Source organism: Gymnodraco acuticeps, unplaced genomic scaffold (genome assembly GCF_902827175.1).
Source record: "Gymnodraco acuticeps unplaced genomic scaffold, fGymAcu1.1, whole genome shotgun sequence".
Classification (NCBI taxonomy): domain Eukaryota; kingdom Metazoa; phylum Chordata; class Actinopteri; order Perciformes; family Bathydraconidae; genus Gymnodraco; species Gymnodraco acuticeps.
The window spans coordinates 29,361-44,052 of record NW_022991587.1 but is presented as its reverse complement, the minus strand read 5'-3'; the positions used below and the strand labels follow the sequence as shown (position 1 = coordinate 44,052).

General features: G+C 46.4%; 1 protein-coding gene across 1 annotated transcript; it reads right to left on the bottom strand.

The window, feature by feature from the left end:
• Positions 1-4,118: 4,118 nt before the first annotated feature.
• On the bottom strand, positions 4,119-14,116 carry galnt11 (UDP-N-acetyl-alpha-D-galactosamine:polypeptide N-acetylgalactosaminyltransferase 11 (GalNAc-T11)). The gene is given in 13 exon segments (XM_034197810.1): positions 4,119-5,018; positions 5,146-5,283; positions 5,443-5,490; positions 5,492-5,548; positions 6,089-6,298; positions 6,548-6,700; positions 6,802-6,919; positions 7,676-7,925; positions 11,806-11,931; positions 12,092-12,258; positions 12,430-12,553; positions 13,264-13,494; positions 13,999-14,116. Coding segments are annotated over 12 exon segments (1,746 nt in total). The 5' UTR covers positions 13,472-13,494; positions 13,999-14,116; the 3' UTR covers positions 4,119-4,871.
• Between the last annotated feature and the right edge of the window lie 576 nt (positions 14,117-14,692).

Sequence of the window (14,692 nt, the reverse complement as noted above, 5' to 3'; positions counted from 1 at the left end):
GCTTCGAGCAGGACCACGGCAACAGGCTCTGTCACGGTTCATCATCCAGACCCATCTTGTAATACTGCAAACCTGCAAGAGGAGGGACACAAAAACTCCAGGGCGCAATGCCCCAGGGGTTGAGTTAGTGATATGCATTAATGAATGTATAAAGAGAGGAAGTCTAAGCCTAAGCCTATAGGAGCATAACCAAGGGGCTGGTCCAAGGTCAGCCCGAGCTAAAGCTGCAAAGGGGACAGAGACCAGCGTTAATACAAGTTGAACACTGTGTACTAACAGAGGATTCCACATCAAACTCAAATGACCGCGAACACAGCCGCCTTCACCACCTCAAACCACCGCCAAAACACCGGTGTTCACCACCTCAAACACAACCGCCTTCACCACCGCCAAAACAACGGTGTTCACCACCGCAAACACAACCGCCTTCGCCACCTCAGACCGCCAAAACCACCGCGTTCACCACCTCAGACCGCCAAAACCACCGCGTTCACCACCTCAAACTACCGCCAAAACAACGGTGTTCACCACCTCAAACACAACCGCCTTCACCGCCTCAAACACAACCGCCTTCACCGCCTCAAACACAACCGCCTTCACCGCCTCAAACGACAACCAAAACTACCACGTTCAATGCTTCAAACAGTGCGTTAAAATCAATCAAACATCAACTTTTTGTAGGAAAAACACTGCAATTCCTTTAAAGACAATTAAAATGACAAAGTTGACTTACATGAAAATGAAGGCTCCATGATGGTGTCGGAAAGTTTCCCTGTTACTCCAAAGACGTTACTATGGGGTTCGAGCAGGACCACGGCAACAGGCTCTGTCAGGGTGCATGATCCAGACCCATCCTGTAATACTGCAAACCTGCAAGATGAGGGACACAAAACCTCCGGGGAGCGATGCCCCGGGGGTTGAGTTGGTGATATGCATTAATGAATGTATAAAGAGAGGAAGTCTAAGCCTATAGGAGCATAACCAAGGGGCTGGTCCAAGGACACCCCGAGCTAAAGCTGCAAATTGGACAGAGACCAGCGTTAATACAAGTTGAACACTGTGTACTAACAGAGGATTCCACATCAAACCAGCGCCAAAACTGCCTTCGCCACCTCAGCCCGCCAATACGACCACGTTCACCACCTCAAACGACCTCAAACACAACCGCCTTCACCACCTCAAACGACCGCAAACACAACCGCCTTCACCACCTCATACGACAACCAAAACGACCACGTTCAATGCTTCAAACAGTGCGTTAAAATCAATCAAACATCTTTTTGTAGGAAAAAAACACTGTAATTCCTGCAAAGACAATTAAAATGACAAAGTTGACTTACATGCAAATGAAGGCTCCATGATGGTGTCGGAAAGTTTCCCTGTTACTCCAAAGACGTTACGATGGGCTTCGAGCAGGACCACGGCAACAGGCTCTGTCACGGTTCATGATCCAGACCCATCCTGTAATACTGCAAGAGGAGGGACACAAAACCTCCGGGGAGAGATGCCCCGTGTTGAGTTGGTGATATGCATTAATGAATGTATAATAGAGAGGAAGTCTAAGCCTATAGGAGCATAACCAAGGGGCTGGTCCAAGGTCAGCCTGAGCTAAAGCTGCAAAGTGGACAGAGACCAGCGTTAATACAAGTTGAACACTGTGTACTAACAGAGGATTCCACATCAAACCAGCGCCAAAACTGCCTTCGCCACCTCAGACCGCCAAAACAACGGTGTTCACCACCTCAAACACAACCGCCTTCACCACCTCAGACCGCCAAAACAACCACGTTCACCACCTCACACCGCCAAAACTACCGCGTTCACCACCTCAAAGGTCAACAAATGACAGCACTAACCACCCTCAAAAAACTGACCAAACAACCTCAAATGACAGCATTTACAACCTCAAACGAGAAGGTTAAAATCAACTTCGAAGACAAACACTGCAATTCCTACAAACACAATACAAATTTAAAAGTCAACTTACATGACCATGAAGGATCCAGGATGATGTCAGGTTTCCCGGTTACGGCAAAGACAGTAAGCTGGGCTTCAATCGGGACCTCGGCAACAGGCCCAGTCACAGTTTATGACCTTTAATACGGAAACCTGTAAGAGTACAGACACAAAAACTCCAGGGGGTGATGCCCGGGAACAGAGCTAGTAATATGCATTAATGAATATTCACAGATCTTGGAGAGGAAGTCTACGCCTACAGCAGCCCACCTAGGGGCTGGTCCAAGGTCAAACTGAGCTAAAACTGAAGAGGGACAGAGACAAGAGTTATGAAAATTGTATACTGTCAAAACTGCATTTTACAAGAAAAACCATTGCCCAAACAGCGTTCACCTCGAACAACCGCGTTTACTACCTAAAAAACCAACCATGTTTTCTACCTCAAATGACTGCGTCAATCCCATTTAACACCACAAAATACCGACCAAACAGCATAACCCACCTCAATAGACCGACCAAACCACCTCAATAGACCGACCAAAGACTCTCAAAAGGCCGACCAAAACCACTCAAATGAACGCATTTACTACCACAAACCAGTGGGTTAAAATCAATTAAGCATCAACTTCATAGAAAACTGCAATTCCTACAAACATGATATTAATGACAAAGGCAACTTACATGACAAGGAAGGATTGAGGGTGGCGTCAAGTTTCCCAGTTAACAGCTATGAACTTCACTAAAAACCACTTTAAAACAAAGTGAAACAAAAATCCATGTTGGTTCTTAAACAGTATGAACAACTGGCAAATGCTAAGCTAAGCATTGAATGATAAATTAAACAGCAGCAGGTGAACCTAAAACCTGTGGGGGGTAAAACAATTCACCATGCTGCACACAAACAATTCACTTGAATGTTTTGGACCTATTCACCACAGCAGGTGTGGGTAATTAACACATCACAAACATGAGAAAGCAGAAAGTCAGTGTTGAGCCTGAGGAAAACTTGTGCAACAAAGTAAACTGCCTACCTGTACCACCAACCATGACTCAGCAAAGAGGGAACAAAGGCCCACAGGTGCCTTTTATAGCAGGGCCTGATTGGGGGAGGAGTCTGGAGCTGCATTCAACAACACTGCCCTCTTGTGGAGCGTTACCCACCAGTGTGAAGGTGTTATCATTGTGTACTTCCTGCCTAAACGTGCGTGAGGTGATTTGCTTGACAGTTTATGTTTGAATGTTGACATGCAGAGGTCAAGGCCAATTCAAAGTTCATTTGGGATTCATATAAGGACATTTTGAGTACAGACACTGGAGTACAAAAGGCTTTATTATCAGAATATTTTATACTGTATTTAGATTTGCTCATGTACCTATGTTAACGTTGTGTTGGTCATAGTGTTCCATAACTGAGACCCCTGAGGCCTGTACCCGAAGCAGGGTTTGTTGTTAAGGTAACTTCAGGATTAACTCCAATTCCAAACCACACCCTACCCATTCCCCCTCCTGATGGAGTGGGCTCCGTCTGTAGTCTCACTCCCAGGTGGAGGTGTAAATACAGCAGGAGGATTTGGGACGAACTCCCGTCTCTCCAGCTGAAACAGGACATGCCATAATACGTAACAACGGTTTCAAATCAGCATCTCTTGGATTAAAAATAACAAAAATATAACTCTAAAAATCTTTTGTGCGGTCCTACGGCGCTGGTTCTCTTCTCACCGGGGTAGATCTCCATGGTAACTAATGCTGAACACCTGAGCTGCTCCAGGTAATGTTCCAGAGATCAGCTCAGTGAAAGCAGGTGAGACGGTGATGTTTAACAGAACATGTGAGATCATCTGAACTGATACAGTTGACAGTGTGGAAAGACAAATTAAAATTAAGAACATTATTTTTACAGTTTCATTTAATCCAGTTAAAACAGCCCTTTCAGGCGATGCTAGTTTAGAGTGGTTACCAACAGCAGCCATTAGTTAATGTGAGCTCTGAAGACCACCGTCTGTACATCTGCATGACGACACCATAGAGAACAGCATGTGGGTGAAAATTCTCCTTTACAAGTCTTAGATTTGATTATTTCATGGTTGCACTCTGATCACTGTACCTGAACACACTAATAATACTGACTTTGATCAAGTTGAAAACACGAGGACTGTCAGCCGTTCTTTAGAATGTTTTTTATTGGACTTCAAAGCTGCTAAAACTTAGAAGAGCTGTTAACAAACACTTTCACATAGGTTTGATATTAGAAAACACACCTGCAGTCAGGAGAAGGGGTACACCATGTCCTCACAGTCAGACATGTGTTGATGAAATGACACATTTAAAACGGTCAGATTAATATCAGAATACAAACACATCGTCTTCAGTCCCTGCTGATCAGGGTGACTACATTTCATCCTCTCTCAATAGATAACGCCCTGGGTCTCTTCTGTTCCAGTAACACTGAAGGAAGGAGTTCATTAGGGTTAGTGAGACCCTCCAGTAGACCCTCAGTTTAAGGGTTGGTTAGACCCCTCCAGTAGACCCTCATTTTAAGGGTTAGTGAGACCCTCCTGTAGACCCTGAGTTTAAGGGTTAGTGAGACCCTCCTGTAGACCCTCAGTTTAAGGGTTAGTTAGACCCTCCTGTAGACCCTCAGTTTAAGGGTGAGGGTCTGCAGGGTTTAAACCCTACAGTCGGTCCCATCTTTCACTCTGTTTCCATTCAAATCAAATTAATTTCAGAGTAAAATCTGCTGATTGGTTGAAGTCGTCCTGATTGGTTGGAGTTTTCTGATTGGTTGAAGTCGTCCTGATTGGTTGGAGTTTTCTGATTGGTTGAAGTCGTCCTGATTGGTTGGAGTTTTCTGATTGGTTGAAGCCGTCCTGAGGAAACAGGAAGTTCTGAAGTGACGGAGGATTCTGATTGGCCGCTCAGGCCTCCAGCTGCCACTGCTGATCCTCTGAGGCGTCGCAGATCGCCATGGTAATGGAACCCTTGGAAACAGAACCCTTCGGCCTGATTGGTCGAGAGACGGAGAGACACTGACCAACGGAAACCTGGTACAGCCGGTTGGACTTCTGGGGAGGGATTCAATTAAATGTGAGTGTGTGTGTGTGTGTGTGTGTGTGTGTGTGTGTGTGTGTGTGTGTGTGTGTGTGTGTGTGTGTGTGTGTGTGTGTGTGTGTGTGTGTGTGTGTGTCTCACCCCCAGGCTCCACTGCTGAGACCCCCCCGAGCCGTGGCACTTCATCAGGCGGGGGGGGTCCAGGGTCCGGACCTCAGAGACGTCGAAACACAAGAGAGAGGCGAGAAGCAGCTGGCCGTCCTCATCGTACGACCACACCTACAGATACACATAAATATACAGATATACACATTATATACATTTACTGTATACAGTGTGCACTACATCATATATATTTTGCTCTACTATCACTCACAGCACCAATAAGCGAGAGTGGGTGTGTGGGTGTGTGTGTGTGTGTGTGTGTGTGTGTGTCACCTGCTCGGGGTCTCGGGGGTCACATGTCCTCAGCACCACGCCCCCCCCCCTTCTGACTCGCGCGGCCCAGGGCCCCCAAACACCCCCCCGACGAGAGTGAGCGCAACTGAAACAGGAATTGAGACAACAGGAAGTAGAGAGTGAGATAACGATGATGCGTGGTGCGTTCAGTGACTGATGATGCGTGGTGCGTTCAGTGCGTGATGATGCGTGGTGTGTTCAGTGACTGCAGGACTTTGTATACATTGTGTGATGATGCGTGGTGCGTTCAGTGACTGATGATGCGTGGTGCGTTCAGTGCGTGATGATGCGTGGTGCGTTCAGTGACTGCAGGACTTTGTATACATTGTGTGATGATGCGTGGTGCGTTCAGTGACTGATGATGCGTGGTGCGTCCAGGGTCTGATGATGCGTGGTGCGTTCAGTGCGTGGTGCGTTCAGTAACTGCAGGACTTTGTATACATTGTGTGATGATGCGTGGTGCGTTCAGGGTCTGATGATGCGTGGTGCGTTCAGGGTCTGATGATGCGTGGTGCGTTCAGTGTGTGATGATTCGTGGTGCGTTCAGTGACTGCAGGACTTTGTATACAGTGTGTGATGGTGCGTGGTGCGTTCAGGGTCTGATGATGCGTGGTGCGGTCAGTACCCGTCCTCGCTGCAGGACTTTGGGCCTCCTCAGGCTCTTGTTGTTGAACACAGGCAGGTGTTTGTTTCCGTGCGTTTGCATCTCGGGGTAAACGGTGTCCAGGTACCAGCGGAACGTCCTACACTGCAGACGCTCCCTCAACGCAACACGATCACTGACGTCTCCGTAACCACGGTCACGCAGCTCCGGACGCAGAGACAGGAACTGCTCCTGATTGGACCACAGACAGGAAGTGAGGTCAGAGGACTGCAAACAGGAAGTGAGGTCAGAGGACTACAAACAAGTTACCACTGACAATTAGACGTGTGTGTGTGTGTGTGTGTGTGTGTGTGTGTGTGTGTGTCTGTGTTTGTGTGAGAGTATGTGTGTGTGTGTGTGTGTGTGTGTGTGTGTGTGTGTGTGTGTGTGTGTGTGTGTGTGAGTGTGTGTCTGTGTGAGTGTGTGTGTGTGAGTGTGTACCTTGTACTCATCCATCCACACATGAGCCAGTCTTAGTGAGTTGTGGGCCATGGTATCCCCCCCACCCGGGGATCCGTAGGGTCTCCTCTTCCTGAAGATGTGTCCGATTCTGGAGCAGGGGATGATCAATAACTGACCGCCACACATCCAGATCTATAGAGATAGATCATTATTATTATTATTATTATTATATATATATATATATAAAATATAATGTGGTGCCTTCACTGACAGTCTGTGAATCTGAGCCTCACCCTGAAGGAGATCTCCAGGTTCTCCCCGCCCCAGATGTCCATGCCCGCGTCGTATTGGCCGAGCTCGTTAAAGTACTTCCTGTTTATGGCAAACAGACCGCCGGCCATGGTGGGAGACCTGGGGGGGGGTGTAAACAAACATGTTTACATCAACAACAAGCTGCACCCTGATTGGTCAGCTTTCTTCAGGTTGGTCTCCTGATTGGTCAGCTGGTTGGTCAGCTGGTACCTAATGGGTCTCCTGATTGGTCTCATGGTTGGTCAGCTGGTACCTAATTGGTCTCCTGGTTGGTCAGCTGGTACCTAATTGGTCTCCTGGTTGGTCAGCTGGTACCTAATTTATCTCCTGATTGGTCAGCTGGTACCTAATTGGTCTCCTGGTTGGTGGGCTGGTACCTAATGGGTCTCCTGATTGGTCTCCTGGTTGGTCAGCTGGTACCTAATTGGTCTCCTGATTGGTCAGCTGGTTGGTCAGCTGGTACCTAATTGGTCTCCTGATTGGTCAGTGGTACCCAATTGATCTCCTGGTTGGTCAGCTGGTACCTAATTGGTCTCCTGATTGGTCAGCTGGTACCTAATTGATCTCCTGATTGGTCAGCTGGTACCTAATTGGTCTCCTGATTGGTCTCCAGGTTGCTCAGCTGGTACCTAATTGGTCTCCTGATTGGTCTCCAGGTTGGTCAGCTGGTACCTAATTGGTATCCTGATTGGTCAGTGGTACCTAATTGGTCTCCTGATTGGTCAGCTGGTACCTAATTGATCTCCTGATTGATCAGCTGGTATCTAATTGGTCTCCTGATTGGTTAGTGGTACCTAATTGGTCTCCTGATTGGTTAATGGTACCTAATTGGTCTCCTGATTGGTCAGCTGATACCTGATTGGTCCGGTGACCCCCTGGGGCCCGCTGAGCTCCGCGGGGGGGACGGGATCCCACTTAAAGTGCAGCCCCCAGTTGAAGCCCCCCCTCACGAGGGGGGAGGGCGAGTAGGAGAGCGTGTCGGCTGAGATGATGTCGATCACGGGGCAGACCACCGTACGATGGTCTCTGAGCAGGGGGGTGAGCAGCGGCTGCAGCCAATCCCTGTTCACCTCGCAGTGAGAGTCCAGGAACACCAGCACCTCACCTGGAGGGGAGGGAACAAGTTGGCATGGATACTAGGGGTGTAACGGTACACGTACCCGTACCGAAATTATTCGGTACGGGCCCTTCGGTTCGGTACAGGTGTGTACCGAAGTGTACCGAACGAATATAACGTTAAACGTAAAAAATTGATACCGTGAACAACTTTTTGGAAGTAATCTCAGGTGCTGCGTCGCAGCATTCAGAGTAATTTGCTCACATTGGGTTCAACGCGTCATAGAGCGAGCAGGTCATTTCATTGGATGAGAGGCATACTATGAGAGCGGGTCAGAGGGATGCGTTCAAATGTAGTCAGTAATTTGGGTTAGGGTTAATGACGAACGCAGATAAAGTTGAGCTAGAAAATCCTCCAGCATCATTGAAGTCTCCGGTTTGGGAACATTTTGGTTTTGCAGTTACGAACAAGGATGACGGACAAAGACAGGTGGACCGAACCAAAGCTGTTTGTCGGCATTGTTCAACTAAAATTGGTTACGCGGCTGGCAATACATCAAACTTGCACACTCTTGAAAAGGCATCACTCGAACGTGAATATCACCGGTACCAAAAGAAAAAAGACTGAAGTGCAAACCCAACTCCCGCTAGCATGTAAGCCTCCACCACTCGCAGAAAGTTCAGACCGAGCCAAAGCTATTACAAACGCCAAATATCCTTATGTTGCCATGTTAGCAAAGCGCTACCTGGCTGTGTCTGCTGCCTCTGTCCCTAGAGAGGGTGTTCTCCACAGCAGGAGACATTGTTAGTGCCAGCAGATCTGCCCTTTCAGCAGCAATGTGGACAAGTTCATTTTTCTTTAAACAACATGAAAATACAATGACAAGCAAGTCCTAATGTCAAACTGGCTGCTTAGGTACAGTACAGTTTCAAATACAGATTATTTCAGTTCATCGAAATGCTGCACCTTAATGTTTATTTTATTATATTTTGTATTTATTTGAGTGAATACATTATTCACAGTTTAATAATAATTAGGGGTGTAACGGTACACGTACCCGTACCGAAATTATTCGGTACGGGCCCTTCGGTTCGGTACAGGTGTGTACCGAAGTGTACCGAACGAATATAACGTTAAACGTAAAAAAATTCAGAACGTGAACAACTTTTTGGAAGTAATCTCAGGTGCTGCGTCGCAGCATTCAGAGTAATTTGGTCACATTGGGTTCAACGCGTCATAGAGCGAGCAAGTCATTTCATTGGATGAGAGGCATACTATGAGAGCTGGTCAGAGGGATGCGTTCAAATGTAGTCAGTAATTTGAGGAACTGTCGAAAATTAATGGCGAACGCAGATAAAGTTGAGCTCGAAAATCCTCCAGCATCATTGAAGTTTCCGGTTTGGGAACATTTTGGTTCCGCAGTTACGTACAAGGATGAAGGACAAAGACAGGTGGACCGAACCAAAGCTGTTTGTCGGCATTGTTCAACTAAAATTGGTTACGCGGCTGGCAATACATCAAACTTGCACACTCTTGAAAAGGCATCACCCGAACGTGAATATCACCGGTACCAAAAGAAAAAAGACTGAAGTGCAAACCCAACTCCCGCTAGCATTTAAGCCTACACCACTCGCAGAGAGTTCAGACCGAGCCAAAGCTATTACAAACGCCATATATCCTTATGTTGCCATGTTAGCAAAGCGCTACCTGGCTGTATCTGCTACCTCTGTCCCTAGCGAGAGGGTGTTCTCCACAGCAGGAGACATTGTTAGTGCCAGCAGATCTGCCCTTTCGGCAAGCAATGTGGACAAGTTAATTTTTCTTTAAAAAAACATGAAAATACAATGACAAGCAAGTCATAATGTCAAACTGGCTGCTTAGGTACAGTACAGTTCAAATACAGATTATTTCAGTTCATCGAAAGCTGCACCTTAATGTTTATTTTATTATATTTTGTATTTATTTGAGTGAATATTCACAGTTTAATAATAATTAAAAACTAGGGCCGGGACTTTAACGCGTTAATTAAGATTAATTAATTACACAAAAATTAACGCGTTAAAAAAATTAACGCATTTTAATCGCACTTATTTTTGCACCGCGGAACGTTTCTCACTGGATGAGTTTCAGGCGTACCGATTATACTGGAGCACCAACTAACGTTCATGACTTCAGACAACAACAAACCACAGTGGGAAATGTTGTTTTAAAAAACGGACGGATGGAAGCGTCGATAAGAGCACGGTTGTGTGCAAATTATGCAAAAAGGAATTCGCATATCACCGCAGCACATCAAGCCTCAAGTATCACCTCAATGCAAAACATATAGCAGCTAGCGTGGAAGCTAGCGTGGACGTTAGCCTCTTTTATCGCGTTCACACCAAAAAGAGCCGGTACTAAAATTAGTTCATGAGAACCTTTTTACCCCCACGAAAGTCCCTGCTAGAGAGCAGAGAGCTGCTAGAGAGCAGGGACTTTCGTGCGGCTCTCTTGTGAGAAAAGAGCTATATTTCTGATTGGCTGGGCGGATTGCAAACCACGCCCCGTAAAACTCCCAAAAAGTTTTGTGAAGCCGCCATTTTATTATCCTCGCATTAGCATTATTAGCATTAGCCCAGCGCAGAAACGCAGAGAGACTAACTTATGGCAACACAAAATAAAACATGGGAGCGGTGGAGATGAGGAGGTGTCGGCGTTCTGGTGATTTACTCGGAAGGCTTCAGTAGAAGCTGCTGGGACTCCCAGCAGCTTCTACTGAAGCCAGTCCCCAACTCCGGGGACTTCCGGCCGGGGATTTTGGGCGGCAGTATACGCCGTGAAGTGGTTTGCGGCCTGCCAGTAAACCCAAAGCAGAAGAAGAATAAGTGACGTCAGCGGCTTCATTTGCCTAATCCACCCCCAGGTTCAAAGAGTTCTCATGAACTAAATTCTCATGAACCTTTGTGGGAAAAGTACTGCGGTGTGAATGCGCCTAATGGTATACTAAAATCCATGTGAAAAAAATTGCTTCTCACTGTTCTTAGGTCAAATATTTATATGTGATTAAAAATGCGATTAATTTCGATTAATTAATTACAAAGCCTCTAATTAATTAGATTAATTTTTTTAATCGAGTCCCGGCCCTATTAAAAACCCAAAACTAATAGTTTATATTTTGTGAGTACTAGTAGCCTACAGTAAAGTTCAAATACAGATTATTTCAGTTCATCGAAATGCTGCACCTTAATGTTTATTTTATTATATTTTGTATTTATTTGAGTGAATATTCACAGTTTAATAATAATTAAAAACCCAAAACTAATAGTTTATATTTTGTGAGTACTAGTAGCCTACAGTAAAGTTCAAATACAGATTATTTCAGTTCATCGAAATGCTGTACCTTAATGTTTATTTTATTATATTTTGTATTTATTTGAGTGAATACATTATTCACAGTTTAATAATAATAAAAAAAAAATATATATATATGTTTTGTTCTGTGAAAAAAAATTCTGCTGTACCGAAAACGTACCGAACCGAACCGTGACTAAAAAACCGAGGTACGTACCGAACCGAAATGTTTGTGAACCGTTACACCCCTAATAATAATATATATATGTTTTGTTTTGTGAAAAAAAATTCTGCTGTACCGAAAACGTACCGAACCGAACCGTGACCAAAAAACCGAGGTACGTACCGAACCGAAATGTTTGGGAATCGTTACACCCCTAATGGATACAGATGTAGGGAGCAAGGATGTAGGTAACGAGGATGTAGGGAACAAGGATATAGGGAACAAGGATGTAGGCAACAAGGATGTAGGGAGCAAGGATGTAGGGAGCAAGGATGTAGGGAGCGAGGATGTAGGGAACAAGTATTTAGGGAACAAGGATGTAGGGAACAAGGATTTAGGTAAGGAAATTACACAGTTTAAGGAGGTAGGAAATACCGGTCGCGTGTGAGGCTCCTATCATGCGTCCTCGGATGAGTCCTTCCCTCCTCTGGTTCCTCACCAGCTTTACTCTCTCCTTCAGCTCCCCCCCCACATGACGCTCCAGCTCCTCCTGCAGCTCCTCTGAACACACACACATTTATATAAGTGTGTATATAAGTGTGTGTATTGTGTGTAGTGTGTATATAAGTGTGTGTAGTGTGTATATAAGTGTGTGTAGTGTGTATATAAGTGTGTGTAGTGTGTATATGAGTGTGTGTAGTGTGTATATAAGTGTGTGTACCCAGCTCGCTGTGGTCGTCCACCAGGATGACCTCGTGCAGCAGGGCGGTCGGGGTGCGTTCCAACACGCTGTGCACCGTCCTCAGCAAGGCGGACAGCGCCTCGTTGAAGAAGCAGATCACTACGCTGGTAGAAGGTAGATCCGGAGGGTAGGCCTTATCACGACACCTGGGGGGGGGGGGGGCATGATCATCACTGAGACCATTCACACCTGCTAACACAACTCTAGCTCTATAGATCCTCTCACTGATCACAGTATCATATAGATCCTCACTGGGGGGTCTACCTGAGGACCCCCCCCCCCCCCCTCACTGATCACAGTATCATATAGATCCTCACTGGGGGTCTCTGGTGTCCGGCAGCTCTCTGTGAGACCCCAGTCTGGTGGAGATCAGGACGTTGAAGGCGTGTCGATGGTAACCCGAGTCCCTGAGCTCCTGATCAGCCTCGTTAAAGATCATCCCTACACACACACACATAGTCACACACAGTCACACACACACAGTCACACACAGACACACACACAGTCACACACACATAGTCACACACACACATAGTCACACACACAGTCACACACACAGTCACACACACATAGTCACACACACACATAGTCACACACACAGTCTCACAAACAGTCACACACACACAGTCACATACACACAGTCACACACACACACACACACAGTCACACACACACAGTCACACACACATAGTCACACACACACAGTCTCACACACAGTCACACACACACAGTCTCACACACAGTCTCACACACACACAGTCACACACACACACACAGTCACACACACACACACAGTCACACAAACACAGTCACACACACAGTCACACACACACAGTCACACACAGTCAAACGTACACACACAGTCTCACACACACACACACACACACAGTCACACACACACACAGTCACACACATAGTCTCACACACAGTCACACAGTCAAACATACACACACAGTCACACACAGTCTCACACACACAGTCACACACACACAGTCACACACATAGTCTCACACACAGTCACACAGTCAAACATACACACACAGTCACACACACACACAGTCACACACACATACACAGTCACACATTAATACATATAAACGCATTTATAATAAACTTTGTGATTTATAAAATAAACTAAGATTTGCAATCACCCATTTCCGGCGATAGCTCTGCTCCCCGATTGGACGGCTGCAGCCGAGGCCCCGCCCCCCGTGGGGCCAGGTCTCTGGTGATTGACTGGCTGCGGGGCTTCAGGGGGGGCCGTGGCTCCGCCCCTAAAGAGAAGTAGAGCAGCAGCAGCACCGACCAGGTGGCCGAGGACACGAGGCAGCCGAGCAGAAAGACCCTCAGCGTGGCCATCGGGAGAGGGGGGCTACATCACACTGTAAACAAGTAAACAACAACATGTAAACAACAATATGTAAACAACAACATGTAAACATTAACATGTGTCTGTGTGGTGCTGGCCATCGGGAGGGGGGGCTACATCACACTGTAATAAATTAGTATACGGCAGGGTGTGTGTGTGTGTGTGTGTGTGTGTGTGTGTGTGTGTGTGTGTGTGTGTGTGTGTGTGTGTGTGTGTGTGTGTGTGTGTGTGTGTGTGTGAGGTGAGCTGCAGTCAGCTGATCAGCTGTTAATCATTCTGCTCTGTTAACAGACCTGACACACACACACACACACACACACACACACACACACACACACACACACAGTGTTGTTATAAACCATGTGTAAACTGTTGTCATTAACAGCTGGTGTTACCGGACTCTGAGTCTCTGTTGCCGGATTAATGGTGTCCGATGATGGAACCCGCTAGCTTAGCCGAGCTATGGTTTATCGGGATCACAGTAGCTATATCTCTGTCTAACTGTGAAGCTACTCACGGTGCAGGAGGTGCTGCAGCAGCTGGGTCCAGCGGGGTGGGGTGGGTACCGAGGGGTACGGAGCTTATTATACATCCATGGTACCGACTCTCTGGAGAAGAACCGCTCTCTGATGCTCCGAGCTCTGCAGAGGAACACAAACACAGCGGCTAACTGCAGCTAACTGCCTCACTTCCGCTCACTGCCTTCACAATAAAACTCATTGCACCAGGGCCGAATTCCAAAGTACACCCTTCAACATGTTTTGATTAAAATACTGCGGTCAAGCCAGCGGGGTCAAGCACGTTGTTTTGCGGTGCGCGAATATCCTCTGCATTACGGTAGAGGCCTGGAGAAACTGCCTTCAAAATAAAAGCGCTTACTCGATCAATAACAAATGTACCTAAAAAACATACCAAACATATTCATAAATACTGGAGCTTAAATTAAGAAATATGTACTATATAATGTGATCAATAATAATTTAAAACAAACTAGGTATAACCATAGATATATATCTATGGGTACTACCACATTATAACTGAGTGAATGTAAAACTTAAGGATACAGTTATGAAGACATACCTGACCAGGGCCCGTCCCTGGCCAACATGATGATGAGGCCCCCTCCGCAAGGTGAAGCCCCACGCAGTCTGCATGATCGGCCTGTAGGGAGGTACGGCCCTGTACCATTACATTCATTATTAAAATGTCCC